At 36.8% G+C, this 21,359-nt stretch overlaps 1 protein-coding gene across 1 annotated transcript in view; it reads left to right on the forward strand.

The window, feature by feature from the left end:
- LOC126457761 (activating signal cointegrator 1 complex subunit 1) overlaps positions 1–20,990 on the forward strand; it is a 61,784-nt gene extending 40,794 nt beyond the window's left edge. Inside the window, exons 6-8 of the mRNA XM_050094322.1 lie at positions 17,902–18,071; positions 18,490–18,641; positions 20,512–20,990. Of these exons, the coding sequence (XP_049950279.1) occupies positions 17,902–18,071; positions 18,490–18,641; positions 20,512–20,631 (442 nt within the window). The 3' untranslated portion in view covers positions 20,632–20,990. The remainder of the gene's footprint in view (positions 1–17,901; positions 18,072–18,489; positions 18,642–20,511) is intronic.
- Positions 20,991–21,359: the final 369 nt, after the last annotated feature.

Below are 21,359 nucleotides of genomic sequence, written 5' to 3' on the forward strand. Positions count from 1 at the left end.
TTAATTTAATAGTAGTCAGCTGCAAATGACAAATGAATCATACAACAATGCCTGAGGTGTATGTTTGACATTAAACAAACTGTACTACTCATTGTGCATGGGTGTACAGGTGTGATACTGTTAGTTACATAAGCCCATCCCCCACAGTAAGGTCATATCACATTAGATGAGAAAAATCAGTTTGTAATTGTCCTGAGGCCAAAAACCGCATAAAAAGTATCACTCACGTCAGTTTTTAATTTTCCTGAGACCACAAACTGCATAAAAAGCATGAATCAAAATCAAATCAGGTTATTAATTTCCGTGTGACTGGCATAAAATGTGTTCAGTATACTGTCCACTGTTTTCTGCAACAAGTTTAAATTGAGAAACAGCATGTTCCACAATTGACAAGTGTTTCCAGGGTCACGTTCAGAATGCGTTGCGCAACGCATGCCATAAATGCAGCTAAGTTTGCAATCAGAACACTAAACACAACATGTTTCAGATAGTCCCACAGCCAGAAGTCACACAGATTAAGATCAGGTGATCGCGATGGCCAGGCTGTAGGGAAATGGCAGATGATAATTCTGTCATTTCCAAAATGGCACTTCAGCAGCTGCTTAACTGGATTTGCAGTGTGCGGAAGTGTGCCATCTTGCTTAAAAATGATCCCATCTATGCTGTTGGAGAACTGGAATGACATGGTTGCGCAAAATTCACTCATAGTGCTTACCAGTGATGGTACAGGTAACAGGACCAGAAGCTCCTCTCATGTTAAATGATGCAGTAAACCTGCACCACACAGTGACCTTTTCAGGATGAAGTGGTACTGGTTGATTTGTGTGTGAGTTTTCCGTTGCCCTTATTCGACAATTCTGTGTATTGACATATCATGTCGTATAGAAGTGGGCTTCCACGGCCAATCATTGTCCACTTCCATGCGAGCAAGAAAATCTAAAGCAAAGGTCTCTCTTGCTGGCAGGTCAACATGGGTAATTTTGAATGGATAGCAAAGGAGGATGTTCCATAGGATTTTACGCACTGCGCTTACGGGTATGTACAGTGTTCGGGCAATTCTCCATGCACTACATGTTTGCGCACTACCACTTGTCTCCTCCTGCATTACTGTGGTCACTGCTTGGACTGACGTCAAATCAGTCCGTTTCATCCCTCTACCAGGTTGTACACCAAAAGAACCTGTCTTTTCAAATTTCCAAATCATTTTCTCCAGACCCATGGCAGTCATTGGACCAATGCCCTTTTTCCAACCCTTCTGCAGAGCGACGTGTTCACAGTTATCGTTCTTCCACTACAGCTTTACAAGAAGAGCGGTATCCTGCATTGAGACAGTCATGGTGAATGTCACAGACGCAAAAGGAGGTAAAGCAGTGTACCCGGCATATTTATACCAACTTCAATGGGCAATGCGCATGATAAGTGTTTCCATTTACATATTCTGACACATACAGTGCCATCTATTGATCAATTTTCACACAATTTTTTTTCTTCTGCCGTACGTTTTCCCCCTTCTCTGATAATATTCCATTACAATTTGATGTCATTCTGACCCGTGGTGTTATTTCTATAGCGTTTTGAAAGTTTAACTTTAATTATAATAACCCTGCACACTGAAAACAATCTTTGAGGATCTTGAATGTATTAAAATGTAGGTAGCTAGCTTTACCTCTGAAACTCCCTTTAAATTGAAACAGCATGCACATATTAATAGCAGTTCTCTTATGTGATAAGATTATATTAATTGTTCATCTGTTCTTATCAGAAAATAAATCTCACTTACACACACAAACTTCAACTGCACAGTATTAAACTGTCTTTGGTGGGTAGAGCTGTAAGTTCCCGCTAGTAAGCTCGCAGGACTATCTTTTTATGAAATCCAAATATAGTTCTCTAATAAAATATCCAACTATCATGGGTCACTTCCTAGCATGAACAATTGTGTGTACCCTCTCATAATACTTGAAACTTCTCTCGATAAATATTTGCTTGCTTTAAGTATTGATGAAACATAGTCTTTGCCACAGATTCTATCTGCACACACAAGCACAATGTTTTACCGAGCGAGGTGGCGCAGTGGTTCGACACTGGACTCGCATTCGGGAGGACGATGGTTCAATCCCGCGTCCGGCCATCCTGATTTAAGTTTTCCGTGATTTCCCTAAATCACTCCAGGCAAATGCCGGGATGGTTCCTCTGAAAGGGCACGGCCGACTTCCTTCCCCATCCTTCCCTAATCCGATGAGACCGATGACCACGCTGTCTGGTCTCCTTCCCCAAAACCAACCAACCAACCAAGCACAATGTTTTTATGTAAAATTCCTTGAAATTAAGCAAAATACCTATCCACTCTGAAGGTGTATTATTTTATTTAAACAAGTCTGAGCTGAATATTATTAATCAGTTCAGAAATATAGTGAAATAATGTTGTTGGTCTTAAGATGGTAGACAACAGTATGAATAGCATCTGCATCTCTTGCGCATTATTTAAAATATTCTCAGATACTTCTTAAAGTGTAGGCTGGTGGGGTTAACAAATACTACAATAAGAGATTACAAAATTAGATGAAATTTTATCTATTGCTTGAAATTACCAAATTACACTAGAGCAGTCACATCTGGCCCCCAGCACACTCAAGATACGACATCAGAAATCGCAGAAGAAGAAGTGAGAGCAGAAAAAATCATCATTGTCACTTGTCACTTAATCGTTCGCGCACCAGTTTGTAAGTTTCACTTCCTAATGTCATCACTTAGTTAGTTCATCAAAAGCCACTTTACAGTTTGTACACCATTGACATTGTAAAATCAATAAAGTTCATCTAATATTTGAATGAAAGAGTATTTACAGTTCATGTAATGCATACCAATTCTTGCAGGTACTCCTAACTTAATCGGAAATGTGTGCATCTAAAATCCTTAGCTAAACGCTAACACCCATCCACAAAATGAAGTTAAAATATGCATTGAAATGCATAGACTGTCTAAAACGGACTTTTCTGATCGGTAGATAACTGCAAAACCACACCTGACCAGAACGCCCTGATTCTGTAATGGACGAAAGGAACAATTAGTAGCCTCAGGGGTAAGTTTATTGCCTTACTGAGAGCTCAGCCTAATTCTTTACACAAAAATTAAAATCAGTTCTCATTTGAAGGTGCCTCTGACACCGTTTGTCATTAGTGGCTTAATGTTTTGAAATCTGCCACAAAAATGTCTTTAAGGTGTGGCAATAACCTACAACTAAACACTGATTCTTACACAAAGGAAAACAATGAAAGCATAAAACTTACTACTAAGGCAGAAAACACATATACATGAATCTAACCTAGCTAGAAACCATTGCAATTGTGAACTGCATGGAAAATTCGGTAGAAAGGTTAATCCTACGTAAAACTTTGACTACGTAACTTTGGCTACAGACTAAATACAAAATTGAGCACAAGTTAAAAATGAGTGTAAGTACAAATCTTATAACTAACCAATGCTACTATTTACAATTTGAGAGAATCATGTTCTCTGTAATACTCATGACACTGTTGACATCTATTCCATTTCTATAACTGTTTGTATGTCGTGGTGAGGATAGAGTCCTCTTACTTTTAGGTCCTAGGATGTGCTGGGATATAGCATCCGTCCATCTGGGATATAGCATCCATCATATGGAATGTTTGTTATTATATATGGACCATTATACAATAACTGCCACTTCCTGTTAACTTTTTTATCACAAGAGGCTCTAGGATGGGCCCTCAGTAAGACCTGTTCACCTGTTTGATACAGGTGAACAATCTTACTCGAGCGTGTATGCCTTATCCTCCTGGCTTCGGCTTTTCCATCAGTGATTTAGTCACATTTTTATCAAAAGTTGTCTTTCTTTTGATCCTTGGGAGTGGTCTAATCCACTCATCGAGCTCCTCCTTATTCAACATCAGTTCCACTAGTGTGAATCCGTTAGTCTCGTGAGGTAGATTATTATAGATACTTTCAAATATTGGAACGTACTGAGTCCACTTCATATGTTTTTTAGGAGCGAATGTATGTACGAACCTGTTAAATTATCTAAAATTCCTTTCTACCAGATTAGCCTTAAGGTTAAAGGCTGAAATTAATATATTTTTAACTCCATGATTGTGTATTAATTGTTTCCACTTATGGCTTTTGAAGTATGGTGTGTTATCCATCAGCATCATGGCAGGCTTTCCCACTTGACGAATGTAATAACTATCAGATTTTCTTATGAGAGCATGTGACGTAGCATTTCTAGTGGAATAAAGCTTTATCATTTTAGAGAAGACATCGCATATGGCTACAATGTGTCTGTTCCCTCCTCAGGCTATCAGTAGTGGTCCTGTTATGTCCACAGCTATAAGTTGTTTAGGTTTCGCAGGTATTGTTATGTGTAACTTGCGGTGTGTGCTAACATTGTGGGCTTAACTCTCTGACAGATAGGGCATGTTCTGATGAGCTTTTTCACTTTTTTGGCTAAATTAGGATACTAGCAATGAGTGGCATTTTCTTATGCCAAAATGTCCCCATGAATGGTAGGTGTAACAGATTACATTTTCTAAGTTTTCAGCAGGTATACACACAGCAATATTCATTATCGGGTGCATTCCTAAGGAACACAATGCCATCATACAATTTGTAATAATCATTTTGCTCGTCGCCCTCTGATCCAGCCAAGGATACAGTTGTTTTGCTCCATAAAGGGTCAGCTCTCTGTAAATCTCTGATATTCCGACACCTGTGTAAGTACTGTTGTCTTCTTCCTGCATCCTTTCAAGAAGGATCTTATACTCAGAAGATTGCTCAACCAACTCTGTGAACGTTGGCAAGCCTTAATGCGTTAAGATATCTGCCACTATGTTGTCTTTCCCCTTTACAGGCCTGATCTCGAAGTCATACTCTTGCAATGCAAGTACCCATCGGGTAAGTCTTGCATGCAAGAGTCGGCATGTTAAGATGAAACTCAACAAATGATGATTACTAAAGATGACTACATGATGCCTGTACATGTAGTAGTGATGCCGTTTGAGAACCAAATGGCCGAAATCTCCAGTTTGGTTGTTGAATAAGCCATGTAGCAGCCAGTAAATACGTGGCTAGCGCAACTGATTCTTTTAACATCGGCTTGCCCATTCACATTGTTTACTTGGAAAAAGCAAAAGCCCAGATCACAGTTCAACACATCCATAGCTAAGTAAAAGTCCTGAGACATGTCAGGATGGTGTGAAATCTCTGAGTGTACTATTGCATCTCAAATCCTATCGAATGTGATCCTAGACTCTTATGAAAAGAACCACGATGTGTTCTTTTGCAGCAGTCCCAACAACAGATCATTGTTTAACAGCTGTACAGAAACAAAATGCTGAAAGAAATATGCTAACCCGAGCAACGATTTAAATTGTTTCTTGGTGCTAGGATATGATACATGTGTGATGGCATCAAGTTTACACATATCTAGGAAAATTCCTACAGGAGTTACAATGTGTCCCAAAACCTTTTGATTTTCGCATGTTCGCTGCTACTCCCGCATCTGTGAATCTTTCAGAACTCTCTGTATAAGTTCCAGATGCTCCTCCCATGTCCTAGTGGCTATGAGGAGGTTGTCAATGTACAATGTGACTATCAAGCAGATCCGGCCCGATTACAGTGTCTAGAGCCGCTATAAACACCCCTGTGCTGACATTGAGCCCAAAGGGTAAGATTCTAAGCTGGTAGCTTCAACCTGCGAAGATGAAGGCTATATATCTCCTATATCTTTCTGATAACAGGACCTGCCAGTAACTAGCATGGAGATCAAAGCTAGTTAGATACCTAACACCCTGGAACTTCGGTATTTGCTCCTCTAAGCTTTCTCGTCGTGTTCGCACAGATATAATAATCTTATTAATATCACGGGTATCAAGTACAAGTCAGATGCTTTTGTCTGACTTGGGTACTGCATCCACGGGACTGCTATAGGGTGATAATGAAATCTCAGTTATTCCCCATTCCATCATTCTTTGTATCTCCTCAGACGCAGCCTCCTACTTACTCCATGGTACCGAGTAAGTGGCTCAACAGTAAGTTTTGTGTGACTTTTCTGCCATGTCATACACATATCCATTTATTATACCAGGTTTTTCAGTGAAAACCATGGCATAACCTTTAAGCAACTGTATGAGTTGTTGTTGCTGGTGAGTTTCAAGATAGTATGAATCAGTAACCTTATGCTTGATTTCCTGACAAATCTTGTGTATGGTGCCATCATCATCAGACTGTATAGGAGAATAATCTTTCCCGGTGTACTCTCTTGTGATGTGCAAGAGCTGCAGTGCACCATAAGTCACTTTTAGCCCCCAGCAATACTGTCCATGAAAGGCCATAGTAGTGATTACTGCCAGTTCTAACTTTCTACCATTGTACATCAACGAGCAGCGTGCACGAGAAAGGTCAATCATAGCGTCCCTTTCCCAGAGAAATTCCCAGCCAATTATGCAAGGAACCACAAGATTCTTTACAGTTAGGAATGAGCATATAATGGAAACATTTCCTACGATGATCTTGACCTGCGCATCTCTGCTGATTCCTCTGAGTGCAGCCTCTTATTGCACCGACAATCTGAACTGGCAAACCAGGCAACCTATGACTCTGATTTTCTTATATAAGCCATGATCCATGATCGAGACACCCATACCTGTATCTACGATAACATTCACAGGAATATCGTGAATTGTGCCGACAAATGCAGCCTGAACTAATTCTTGGTTCTGCTGAGCACATAGATGTGTGTCAGTGCACAGTTCATCTTGAATTTCAGTGCCTTTCTTGTATCAAAGCATGGACACAGTGAGAGGTGTACTTTGCCCCCCCCCCCCCCCCCCTTTTGTTCTCACACAACTGACTGCGAAGAGCTTACATTGGACGTGAGGAATTTGACACCTGGGATGTTCCCACTTTTGGTTCATCAGTCACCTCTATTATACGTACATTCTGCTGTTGTGCCTGGAATGTCTGTGGTATGTTCGGTTGCTGAGGCAACTGTGACTGCACTTGACTTGTTGACAGCATGGGAATAACATTTATACTTTCACAGGATGGTTTCGACCTGCACTGTGGTTACCTTGCGAGTTAGCTGGTGCGGACATGTTGTGTTATTACCTTGTGACATTCCATTATTCCCATGCATGTTCCTAGGTTGGAATTAGTTGGAAAAATTATTGTTGTTCCAGTTAAAATTACTATTTCCATTCCATGGAACAAGTTCTCATTGTTATTTCTGTTTCTGTGATAATTTGACTGGTTATTCACACTGTTATTGTGACCGTTTGTTGCCACATCCCTTGGTCATCACTCTACTTATTTCCATTGTTTCTTGGGCTATTTACATTCAATACTTTTATTTTTCACATAGCCATTTGATTGATTCACATGTGATTCATTCTATTTTGCATCCTCTTGAATCAAGTCTTGTGAATCAATTGTAGCCATAAGCAAGTCCAGATCAGTGTCTGGAATATGGAATAACTTTTCCCTAATCAATATTGGAAATTTACCTTTCAGAATTCTTAGACTGTGCCTTGCCAAAATCAGTTCATCCCAGTAATGTGTCTTGTTCAAATATTTTTAAAAATACCTACATAGGTTTCCCTGACACAGGTTGTATACTTCCAGATTGTGAACTTCTTTACAAAGATGCCCTTGGGCTGACTTAGACCAAAATTTACCTAAAAATGCCTTTTGAAATTCGGTAAAAGTTTCGCAATTATCCGCTGTCTCCATTGCCCAGAGAGTGCCATCTCCCATTTTGAAAGAAGTGACAAATTGCACCTTTTTGTGTTCACTCCACCTTTCAAAAACCTTTAATAAAAATGACAGGATGTGTTGTTTTTTTCTCTTCAAAAAACATTTGGAAGTGGTGGTGCTTCAATAATGTCTCTTCATGTTTTAAATGAGTCAGTGTTGGTACCGCAGCAGCTGACTGTGGCAGCACAACAATACAATTTTCACAGCGTGTGAGCCACAGCTGGGTGTTACCAACATTCTCATATTGCCTGTTTTGAATTAGCATGTTGCCTTATTGATGGCTGGTACAAGGGATAACATTTTATACCATAGTGCTGCATACATTTACATTTTTCTCTCTGTCTGTCCTCTGTATTTGTAAATCATGCATGTTACATGGGAGGGAATTGAAATGTAGTAATATTTAAACACTGTAGAGCAGCAGCTACCTCTGTCTCTATTTTCTGTTCGAAGTTCGTAGTTAAATCGTCTACCGTCTTTACTACGCTCTTAACATTCTTTTCTAAGCATTTGTGAGCTTCGCTCAAGCTTTCAAGTTTCGCATCAAGTGTGTTCACTTTCTCAGGTAAGTCCAGTGTTTTAGTGAGCACTTTATCTACCTTTAACTTTATCTTTTTCATCTCCTCAGAGATCTGCTCAATAATACATTCATCACACGCATCAAGTACTTTATGTAATTGCTCTGCAAAGCACGGTCTCTGTCTCTCTCTTTCTCTTTCTCTTTCCTTTCCCCTTGCTTAAACACTGCTTTTCTTGGCATTCCTTCTCCCTAATTCAGTCTTTCTCTTCACATTCCTTTTTGCTCAACTTAATAGATTCCTCTACCATTTTCAATAAAAGTCTGTCTTTCTCATCTCATTCCTTCTCCTTAATTCGATCTTTCTCTTCCCTTATCCATTCTCTCTCTTTCTCTTTCTCATCAAGTTTGGCAAAGAGTAAGGTTAAAAATCATTCCTGACTGCTGGCATTGGCATAGCATTTATAGTCAGTGCTGTAACCAAGTTACTTTCTGTTGAAGTACCTGATTTTTGGTTGTTAAGTACATGAAAGAAAAATACAATACACATTAGTACTTAAAACAAATATTGTGTTGTGGTAAATACAAGTGCCTTGTGAGCCTCTCATGTTAGGCACCAAATGTGGTATGCGCCATGTCGTGACGTGTAGAATGTCTGTCTATATGAATTGTGTTTTTGTATTAATGTATTGTAAAGACATGCACACACTGTGAAATGTATTGTACGAATCTGATAAAGCTTGTTTGTGTAAAGTAAATCTTTGGATGTGGGCATAGTTTAATATTGTTTGCGTAATTTGTTATGTGAAACTTTCAAAATATATGTTACCGGCCAAACCCGATTTTAGGATGAACTAGTTTCACCTAGGCCATACTCGTTCGTCCTGTTACCGATAGGATGAAACAGTTTAGGCCGAATCGGTTTATCCTAGTTAGAATTTACATACCTTAGGATAAATTGCTACATCCTAGTCTGAACTAATTTCACCTTGTTTGTATTTCCCATAAGCTTTACAAAGTAAACTGAATAAAGGAATAGAAATAAAATAGTCAATATGATTCATTAAAGTTATTTATTAACTAATCTTTAATTTCACATCTATCACTAGATCAACTTACATCCATCCATCCACAGAAATCACCTTATCTTCAATTTGCTTATTTACTTATTTTTGCAAGGTTTACTTTGGTGGCACTTACAATTGCAGAGTTTGTTTTTCTTACAATTGCATTTGTTTGTTGTACAGTTTTTCTTACAATTGCATTGCCCTGATCAAACAGAATGTTTTGTGGCTGCAGTCCTTAAAGATATTTCAGTATCCTGGTTAATATCTTCCACATCTAAAAACTTCTGAATGCATATGTCGAAATCAGTTCTAAAAAATTAAAAAGAAGGTAAAACAAATATTTTTTAATATTTTATTACAAAAAATTACGGTAAATTTTAATAAAATTATAACTGAAATAATGTTTTTGAAGTACGCCATGTTTGGTGCCAACTTTGTAGAGGCCCTCATCAGTTTTTTGAAGTATTAGTCCAATTATGTTTCGAAGGTCACCTCTGCCTTTATCTACATCTGGAATAGGTATGGTTACATTGTCTCCAATGTCAGTGGGTGGATGGGATTTGTCAGAGGAAGCTTTCATTCTATTAGGTTGTTTTTCTTAGATTTTCTTTCACAATTTTTCTAGCATTTTGAATGTCGTTTGTGTCAATTTCATAATGTTATCATTGCTGTCTTCGTACTGTTCAGTATTGCTGTCATCTTCAATTGCCTTCATTAGGTCATCTTCATCCTGAATATCATTTATAATTTCTTGAGGCAACGAGGAAGTGGAAAGTCTTACTCTAGGTTCGATTCTGAATAATGCTTTGTAAGGTGATTGTTTTATGCCAGCTCAATATTTCATGAATTGGACATACCTTAATCCTTCTAACCACTTCATCGAATTGTTGTCCTTTAACCAAGAACTTATCATATTTTCAATGTCTTGGTTGGCACGTTCAACAGAACCCTGACTTTGGCTGTGCCTTGGTTTTCCATGCACAATTTTCAGTTCTGACCAAAGCTTTGCGAGTCCACTTATAACGTTATTGACAAATTCTCTGCCATTATCAGATTGAAGAATGCACGGCACCCCTACAGTTAGGAATATGTCATTCAAATGATAAGCCACTTCTTCAGCCCTCTTTGATGTTAACATACGAGGGAGAACAAATTTTGTGAGGTGGTCTTGGTAAACTAAAATGAATTTTAAATTCCCATCTGATTGTGTTTGGAAATGAATCAAATCAGTTTGGCATCTGCTATTCATTTCCGAATTGTTGACAAACATCACACATTGATAAATAGAGGCATATCATTCCCTTTGTGATATTGGCATATTTTTTTGATGTCTCTGCTAACATCCTGTTGCGACCACCATGATCCACAGCTACGCAAGCTGCGTCAATCACATCATAAAGTTCATCAACTGGAACAAAGTATTTTGTATTCCCTTCACATCGTGCAGTGAGTTTCTTCACATTGCCAATTTTCAAAACAGCAAACATTTCAGTCTTCTTTTTTGTAACGATGATCTTTTTTCCAACTTTTCTGCGTCTTCTACTTGTTTAACCAAATCCGCATATTCGTCTACTGATAACACATTATAATGAGAAGACTTTTTGTTTCCACTCTTCAAAATTTCCTCCAGAAACTTTTCTCTCCACAGCTTTTGATTGGCTTGCCCACTACACGAAGGCTCATCCATGACGATCTGACTGGGCAAAATAAGTTCAGACTAGGGCGTACCAGTTTATCCTAAAGCATGTAAATTCTAACTAGGATAAACTGATTCGACATAGGCTAAACTGTTGTACCCTATTGGTAACAGGATGAACGAGTTTGACCTAGGCGAAACTAGTTCATTCTAAAATCGGGTTTGGCCGGTAACATATATACTAAAAATAATCTGTGAGGATCGTGAATGTGTCAAAATGCAGGTCATCTTTACCTCTGAAATTTTCTTTAAATTGAAGCAGCATGCACTTACATAACAGCAGTTCTCTTAAGTGGTAAGACCCTATTAATTGTTCATCTGCTTTATCAGAAACTACATCTCATCTACATACACAAACTACAACCATACGGTACTAAAATATCTTTGGTGGGTAGGGCTATAAGTTCTGACTAGTAAGCTCTCAAGGATATCTTTTTATTAAATACCAAAAATAGTTCTTTAATAAAATATCCAGCTATCATGGGTTACTTCTTTGCGTGAACAACTGTATGTACCATCCCATAATATTTTAAACTTCTCTCGATAAATATTTGCATTCTTTAACTATTGATAAAACATCTTTCCCACAGATTCTATCAGCATACACAAGCATGATATTTTTACATAAAATTCCTTGAAATTAAGCAAAATACCTATCCACTCTGAAGGAGTATCATTAGGGTTATTGTTTTTTTAAACAAGTCTGTGTTCAATATTATTAATTAGTCCAGAAAGATAATGAAATAATGTCATTTGTCTTAAAGATTGCCAACAACAATATGAATAACATTTGTACCTCTCACGCATTATTTAAAATATTCACAGACATTTCTTAAGGCTGGTGGGGTAAGCAAATACTACAATACCACAATAAGAGAGTACAAAATTAGGTAAAATTTCATCCAGTGCTTGAAATTACCAAATTACATTTACAGAAATCACATCTGGCCTCCAGCCTGCTCATGATACAACATCAGATATCGAAGAAGAAGAAGAAGAAGTGAGAACAAAAAAAAAAAATCAGAGCGTTTGTTCTAAGAATGACAATGATAATAGATCTTAGTTTCCCATATAACACTTCTTTGTAGGTCACTACACATTTAATTAATATTTTTCATAATTTTTTTGTAAAGAAGGTTCATCATTGTCAGTTTTTGACAGTTTATAATTTGTAACAAAGTTTTTCATGGTAAATAAAGTTCACTTTTACGGAAGTATATTGCACATTGTCTGCTGCCGGAGGCAAGCAGTACACTAGACAGGAGTCACTGCAAGCCGCTCAGTGTCTCTCATAGAATACAAAAGTAGTATGCTCAGACAGTAGATAGCATTAACTTTTTTGGGGTTAAAACTGTAGAACATTATTTGGAAAACCCACACAATACACTTGATGAAATGCTGTAGTTCAGATACATTTGCATTGCAGATTATTGCACATCAAGCTGATTTATAAATGAAGACTTTAGTATATTCTGATTCACTAATGAATTACAGAATCAATGTTTGAGAAAACTTGACTAATAGAGAGAACATTTTCAAAATACATAAATATTAAAAAGGGTGTGTGTCTGGTGTTAGTCGAGGACAACTCTTTTAAAAGTATTGGTTACTTTCACAGCTGTTCAGCTAGCTTTTCGACTTCTGTGGCAGCTTCAAAGGTATTTAAATCAAAACAGTTATTTGCACTTTTTTTGCTTATTAGCATTAGTACCCATGTCATGTAATATAGTATATAATATCAAGTAAAGTAACATGATACATGATGTATTGTTGTATAACATCCATCATGTCATCCAACGTGGGTATTTCCTATTGTGGATTCATTCCACTCTCTCTAAGCACAAAAATTTGTGTATTTGTTCTTACATGCATCACCATACATGTAACTGGGGGTGGGTCTGAGAGAAATGGTCGCTCAGGGAAAAAAATCAACCCCCAACCAGAAATCAAAAGCTATTTTTAATGTATCTCCATGAACAAATCCACCCCCAGAAATTTTATCTCCTGTTAAACTTTTTTTATCTATTGCATGTATGCTCTTCAGCCATACGATATTATGTAATGTTTACTATGGCCGGTGAATCTTTTGGATTATGGGTGCAGGATGAGAGGCTTTAGCCTATAAAATATAAGGTGCATGTGTGCCAGTACCTTGCAGCAAAGAGAGCTCATTGCACTGAGGATGTAGGGTTAACTCGTAAAAAAGTGCTAAGACTTAAAAATGTTTTGATTTTAAATGTCTTTGATGGTGCCATATAAGTCGAAAAGCTACTTTCCTCCTTTTACATCCTTAACTTTTCCCAGGACATATTCACTTTTTTTTTTGTCTCTGATACGAGCAGTTTTCATTCTGGTTCCCAATTTTTGCTCTGCCTTTGACATTAGGCCGCTGTAGCGTGGTAACTAACAGCACGTCAAGGTCACATGCCCATGGGAGAGTCTTAGTTTTATTATTTTGTTGTATATCTTTTAGTTTATTTAAAATTGTGTTTAAATTTTTTATTGTTTTCTTTTTACTTTTTTGTTTTATAATTACACATATTTTATTCATATCTGCATGAGATTGTACGCACAAACATAAGAAAAACAACCATAAATACTTAATACATTGCACAAAATAACAGCAAACATAAATTTGATACTGAGCAAAATATGAAAATACTGTGTGAAGTTTATGATGATAATGTATGTAAATAGTTTACATTATGTAGATAAACTTATACAATATGACCATATTACATATATAAACTTATGATGCAAACAAAAATGTAGAATTGTTGTACAAAAAAAGAGGTGGTCATATGGTTCATGTGAAGTAGCAGATTTGAAACATAGGAAAAAAATGTGAATCTCTCTGTGTCCACATACCGCTGCTAAAGAAGGTTGCTTGTCAGGTGGCATTTGGATAGCAAAAGGTGTTTTCCTAATTAAACAACAGCATGAGACTACATTATTATGCTTCTTAAAAGTAGTTACAAAGTAACCCATAAGAAACATGTGACCACCAACCATGTGGTGAAAAAGTACAAAATAATACGCAGACAAAGATACAGTTGGCCATTGTGAAATGTGAAAGTAGCTTTATAATCAGTGACGAAATGCGAGCAACAATGCGCTAGGATAGGCCGGCTCTTCAGCATCCAGTGATTTGTCGAGCTGACAGTTTAATTTATTTGACAATTCATTTGATCATTTAAGTAGTTGAGGATTTAACCTGTTGACCAATTAACTGATGGACCAAAGTATACCCAGCTTACTGGGAACCCTATGGATCTGTGATTAAATTTACCTTCCCTATCAGCTGAATGAATGTATTGTTTTGAAATATTTGAAAATTTCCCAGATGATAGCGTAAATGAAATGTTTCATTTGAAACAAAACTAGAAAAAGGGTGGAAATGTAATGAATTGTGCACTACATGAATGCTGAACAATTTGTGCAACAAATAAAAAACTGCTGAAGAGCACACATCTTGTTATTGTCTCTAATCTTGCAAGTTTTTTCATTGTTTATTTAAAGTATGCAATAATAAAAATCAAAAATTAAAAAACCACCACTAGAAAAACTCACGTGAATAATTTTGGCATGAAATGCAATCCAATGCATTGTCTGTGGTGAGAAGTAATGCCTGAAATTTGGTATTCTCTGCATGCTCTTGACCTTGTTGATCTCAGAATATTGAATTCCCTAACAATTTCTGAAATGGAATGTCCCATGCATCTAGCTGCACTTTCAAAGTCTGTTAATTCCATTGTGCAACCATAATTTTGTCATAAACCTATTCACATGACTCACCTGTGTACAGCTCACAGCTCTGCCCATGTACTGTCTTTTTGTACCTTGTGTAATCGATATTACCGTCATCAGTATATGTGCATCCCATGATCTTGTCACCTCAGTGTATGTTGTGCATTTGTGTTACTGCAATAAGTGTGTTGTTTAACGATACTGGTAAGATCAGTCTATAAAAGTTCTGGCAGCCTCACGTTCAGCCACAAGGCAGGCTCCCAACTTCTCACTACACCAAAATCAATAATTAAAAACCCTATGGCTACCGAAATTCTCTCACGAGAAGCACTCCAATCACTGGGGTGGTAAATGTACATCGCTAATGCTTCATGCAGTCCCTCTATCTGGCTTCTAGCAACTTCAACCGAAAATCTAAACAATAAGAAAACAGGAAATAATAGGTTGGCTGAAATAAGCAGAACAAACGTGAAACAATGTATGCATGACAATATACTATCAACTTTTCAATCCTGTATGAAAAATGACAAACTTAAGCTTGTTTTGTCTGAAAATAAATTCTCTACAAGATAGCATAGTTGTCTTTGAAGAAAACACAGTAAAACAATTTCTACTGTTTAGAAATAATGTGACCTTTTTTATGAAAATTATTTTTATAGCAATTTTTGGATTAGTTTAATTTTCTGTATTAAAGCTTTAAGTGCTTGATCAAACAGTATATCATTTTGTTCAGGACTGGGCATAATTCTTGTTTGGTACATACATTGTTTTGCATGTCCAAAGATTTTTTGATAATTTTAAGCAACTGGTGAATAAATCTTTAACATATAATCAGTGAAACAATAATCAACTGTAATAACATGCTTTTTTCTTTTTCTTTAATTATAAGCAAATGCTATGCTTAAAACATAACACATTTCTACAAAAAAACAGTTCCACATGCAGGCATGTAATTTTTTGCATGTAAAATCTAAACAATGAAATATTTCTGCAAACACTTCTTATAATTACCATAATAATATATTTTTCATCATCATCTGTATCATTTTAAACTCTCACAGCACATGCAATTTGCTGTAAACCAGCTTTTACTTGCATTTTATGTGCAACTTTAGACTGTTGTGTGACAATAGTAAAGCTTTCACAAGACCACAGGGTGACCACTAATTACACGTATTTGTCAACCTTCTTACAAAATTTGAACCAATAAGCACAAGTCTAAAACACAGAAGTGGCACACCTAAAAAAAACTCACAAAAAAGTGTTTTTTGCAAGTAAAATATAAATAAAGCTGCATTTTTGAAAGCAAGTTTATCATAAGAATGCATTTTTTATTTATTTGACCCACTTCAAATCATTTCCATGCATTCAGTTCATATAAGAACGAATCTTATGCGCTGCATTTATCTCGAATTCAAACCATTATATCGTAATAACTGATAAAGATTGTTGGGTTACAAGAATTCTGGCTTTGTCCTTTTATTTATCTTTGCGGAAAGTTTGAAATGGTTCGTACAAGTTTAAAGTAGTGAGCTTCAAAAAACCTCCCAGAAAATTGTGGTTTCTAAAACTTATCTTAGACCAAGGTCTGTTACACCGGTAGACCAAATTTGAACCATCAGTCTTCCTCCAGTCCGGAATTATTTAAGGGTGACTGTTACTGCACATTGAATATGAACGAGAGTGATGGTTTTTGCATGAAAAATCTGAAGTGCCATTAGCTGAGCATTAATTTCAGGCCAATTAAAATCTTTTGCAAAAGGATTTAATCAATTCACACAATTTTGACTGGGCACCAACTCCGGTTTGTCATTCAGACATTGCTTAATATACTGTAACATAACTACAGTAAGACAGACATTCGATTTGGATGCATCCGTAAAAATGACGTTTTGCCATTCGTGCACCCAGGTTCGTCGTTGAGTACACCATCTCAGGCACTCCTGTCTGTGATGCAGCTTCAAGGGTAACCGCAGCCATGGTCTCCGAGCTGACAGTCCATGCTGCTGCAACTGTCGTTGAACTGTTCATGCAGATGGTTGTTGTCTTGCAAACATCCCCATCTGTTGACTCAGGGATCGAGACGTGGCTGCACAATCTGTTACAGCCATGCGGATAAGATGCCTATCATCTCGACTGCTAGAGATACGAGGCCGTTGGGATCCAGCTGGCGTTCCATATTACCCTCCTGCACCCACCAATTCCATATTCTGCTAACAGTCATTGGATCTCGACCAACGAGAGCAGCAATGTCGCGATACAATAAACCACTTTCGCGATAGGCTACAATCCAAACTTTATCAAAGTCGGAAACGTGATGGTACGCATTTCTCCTCCTTATACGGGGCATCACAACGTTTCACCAGGCAACACCTGTCAACTGCTTTTTGTGTATGAGAAATCGATTGGAAACTTTCGACATGCCAGCACATTGTAGGTGTCGCCACCGGCGCCAACCTTGTGTGAATGCTCTGAACAGCTAATCATTTGCATATCACAGCATCTTCTTCCTGTCGGTTAAATTTCCCATCTGTAGCACATCATCTTCATGGTGTAGCAATTTTAATGGCCAGTAGTATATTTAATTCTATGGCCAAAAACAAAATTTACAAAATTTCAAGAGCTGGAGATAAAGACAGCAAGTAATCAGACATGTGGTAACACATGTACTCTCCTATATGCTGAGCACGTTAAATGTGTGATGGATAATAAAGGCACAATGAAGAACGTATTAAAGGATTTTCTGTAGTTCAGTTCCTTTTATTCAAATTATGGGTATTAATGAGTATTTTCATATTAGCAAGTCATGTTATAATATTCATTAATTTAATCATAATATTGTATTGAACATAAATAAAATTTATATGTTTTTCTTCTTTCGGCACCTTGGAGACCACTCCCTGGGTTTTACTGAATGTAATTCATGGAATGTAATTATAAACTCTTAATTGAAACTGAAAAAGCTTGAGAATCAAGCCATCTTAAAATTGTGAATCGGCATAAGTGCTTCATATTTCTATAAAACAGTTGTTATAGTGTCATGTAGCATGTGAATAACTGCAAAAATTTATCAAAAATAATTCCAGCCCACTTCTTGGAAAGCGGCCTTTGAAATTACGTATGACTGGAGTTGAGTACATGAATGATGATCCGGCAGAGGTGGATGTTCTGTATGGTAAGGTTCGAGTTGAAGGGAGTTCTGAATACCTGCTACAGGAGCTTGCAGATGGTATTGTAGAATACTTCGCAAATAGAGGTTAGTAATAATAACCTTGGAAGCATATGTTTTCATATAACTGTTATTTTTACTTTGATAGCATGCCTATAAATTATTGTTAGATCTTGGTGCAACACAGTACTACAAGGCAAGTATAAGAGGATAGATCACAACTCACCAAGTGGAAGAGAGAGTGAGCAGCAGATAAATACTTGGAATAGAATATCAACCTGCTAAAAAAACCTCTAAAAGCCTAATAGCTGTGAATCTGGTGCTTAGCATCTCTTCTATTTGCGTGTAGTGATCAATCCTCTTGTTCATAAGTACGTTCATTTACTCACACGTAATACAGTTATATGTAGAGTATGTGATGTAATTAGTGACAGAGTATACTTACTTTGCTACATTTAATATTGCATTTATACTACCTTCAGTGAATTTTACATATTCTTCATAGGTCTCATGCAAAAGCAATATGAACAAGTCAAATTGCATGCAACTGTTATGAACACATTATTTCGTGAGGACAAAGGAGGAGTGTCTGAAACTGAAACATCAAAAAAGAAACAAAAACCAAGAGAATCATTTGATGCAACAGCAGTACTGAAGGTTGGTGTAAAATTATTCATTATTTGTAACAGACTAATGTAAGTCGGAAACTCTTACAGTTACAGCATTATTATCAACAGAACTACCCAGTTCATATTCTTACTGGTGCTGCAATTTCTTATTCTTGGATTTTAATTATTTTGGCAGAGCTTTTTCCATGAGAAGAATATAAGTCTTTCAGACCTTTATACTGACTGCCAATCGGTGTCATGTTTTATGAATGGAAAATATTTATCTACATATGGTATCAGATACTGTGAGTTTAAATTTGGGCAGAGTGCATCAGGTACATAATAGCAAATACATAGATACATCATGGTTATACCATAACAGCAAATCACTTGATACATTCAGAACAGTACCATCAAAACTTTTTTTTTTCATATGGTTGATGTTAAAATATTTACTTTAAGTAAAACAAGATGGTCTTCATCCCAAAGCTCATTTTGAACATCATACTTATTTAGTAGGTGCAGTGACCTACTCATCTATTGTCCCAACCTAAGAATCATCTGTCAGTCATTTGTATAATGACCTGTCATTTAGTGTGGAACACCAGAAACTCTGTGTAGTTAATTTTCACTTTGGTTGAACCATGCTAAAGTTTTTGTGGCAATAATGAAAGATGATGTATTTTCTAACAGACATCTTCATTCTGATAAAGAAAATGGCTGTATAACATTTTTGTAAAAGTTCATTAATATGTACCTTCCACAAAAATTTGGTTTTGTTATTAGGTGCAAAGATTTAATTCTTCAGCTTCACTGATCAGGATATGGCATACAACAATGGGTTCAAATGGCTCTGAGCACTATGGGACTTAACATCTGAGGTCATCAGTCCCCTAGACTTAGAACTACTTAAACCTAACTCACCTAAGGACATCACACACATCCGTGCCCGAGGCAGGATTTGAACCTGCGACCATTACAGCAGTGCGGTTCTGGACTGAAGCGCCTAGAACCACTCATTCACAGTGGCCAGCTATGGCATACATATTTGTTGAAACTAAATTAGTGTGTGTCCTGTTGTGTGCATTGTATTTAGCGTCTCATTAAGTATGTTGTCCAGACACTTCACATCTATGACACTGTCGTAAAAATCTGTTGGACCATTTGTTATGTTTAATACAAGTCATTAATTAATATAAGCATAAGTTTCAATAGTACAGAACATTGTGACAGACATAGAGATTGCAGCATTAAATGTTTCATAATGTGAAAGGCAAACTATCCCTTTCCTGCTCTTTAGATAACAAAGGAATCAGCTACAGTACATCCCCCTCCCTTCCCCTCAAATAAAAAAAATGTTCTGTTCAGTGAGTGCCACAAAACTATGATAAATTCTATTCTCAGTTCACAAGAAATCACAGTTTTTTTCAAATTTTATGTCTTTTTCACAACTTGGGGGAAGTAAATGATTTTTCTAAATCAAAATACGTAACTTAGCAATGCAGCTTTGCATGCAGGGAATAAACATAACTCAGAGTAGTCAGAATTGTTTCAACCGACAGTCGAAAGTTGTTTTTCTCTGTATGTTCTGTCAGCCCTGCTCTTGTAGAGTTGGTATTTAGTGAGCAGGTGCTCTTATGTAAATACAGTAACTTTTTCAAAGAATCTTTTGAAGAGACTGATGTCAATGTTGCATGGTTTTTTGGTATCCTTTCTACTTTTCTTTTGTCTTCCACAGGCATTGAGGTAGTTTCTGTAAAATTCTTTGATCAGTTTAAAAGCCTGTTTCAGTAGGCTTGATTTAATTTTGTGGTGGAAAAATATTTGCTTATTTATTTGATACTAAGATTTTCAAAGTTCAAAATTCAGTCCTCATTGTGTATTATTGCATTCTGAAATGTATACTACTTTGTTTTCAGATATTTGAGAATTTTCACTTCGGTGAACAGCTGGTGGAAACACTTCATCTTTCTCAGAGATATTCTACTGCGAAGGATGGTTATTATCAATCCTCGGCCTCCATAAGTCTGACAGAGTGAAATATGCTCACTAAATTGCTAAATTGTTCCTGAATGTTATTTCTCCTTGAATGAATTACACGTTACAATTATCTTCCATTTTTGATGTTTTTATTTTTATAAGTTGACAATTTGACTGTCAATGGAATGATATTTGTTATTAGTTAAGAATGCTCCTAGCTACACCCCATACATTTCAATACATGTAATGCTGCTCTGGCACTAACTTAAGAGATATTAATTAGCAGTTACAGAGGAAGCTCTTTGTGATGCAAATTTTCACAAAATGGATTATGAACTTGTGTGTGTATACTGGTTCTAATGCTTACATTGTTGATGGGAATATCTCCACATGGAAAATAAATTAATGTATAAAATAATGCTTCATATTTTTGATTCAGTATATTATCATTTGTTTTCATCACACTAGGCTCATTAATAATGCTTTTAATACTTATTACATTTTTATAATGTAAATGGGTAGATAAAAACTCTGCTCACCAGACGATTTACTTTTACAAGCTTTCGGAGCCACTGGTTCCTTCTAGCAGAAGAGTTGAAGGGGAAGGAAGAGGGTTGAAGGGAAAGGACCGGGGAGGTTTAGGAGATGGGATATAGTCCAGAAAAGTCACCCAGAACCCCAGGACAGGGAAGACGTACCGGACTGGATGAGAAGGAAAGACTGATTGTTGGGGACTGCATCAGACAAGATTTGAAAACCTGAGAGGTTAAAGGTGGAGGACAGGACA

The sequence above is a fragment of the Schistocerca serialis genome, chromosome 2, assembly GCF_023864345.2.
Source record: "Schistocerca serialis cubense isolate TAMUIC-IGC-003099 chromosome 2, iqSchSeri2.2, whole genome shotgun sequence".
Classification (NCBI taxonomy): domain Eukaryota; kingdom Metazoa; phylum Arthropoda; class Insecta; order Orthoptera; family Acrididae; genus Schistocerca; species Schistocerca serialis.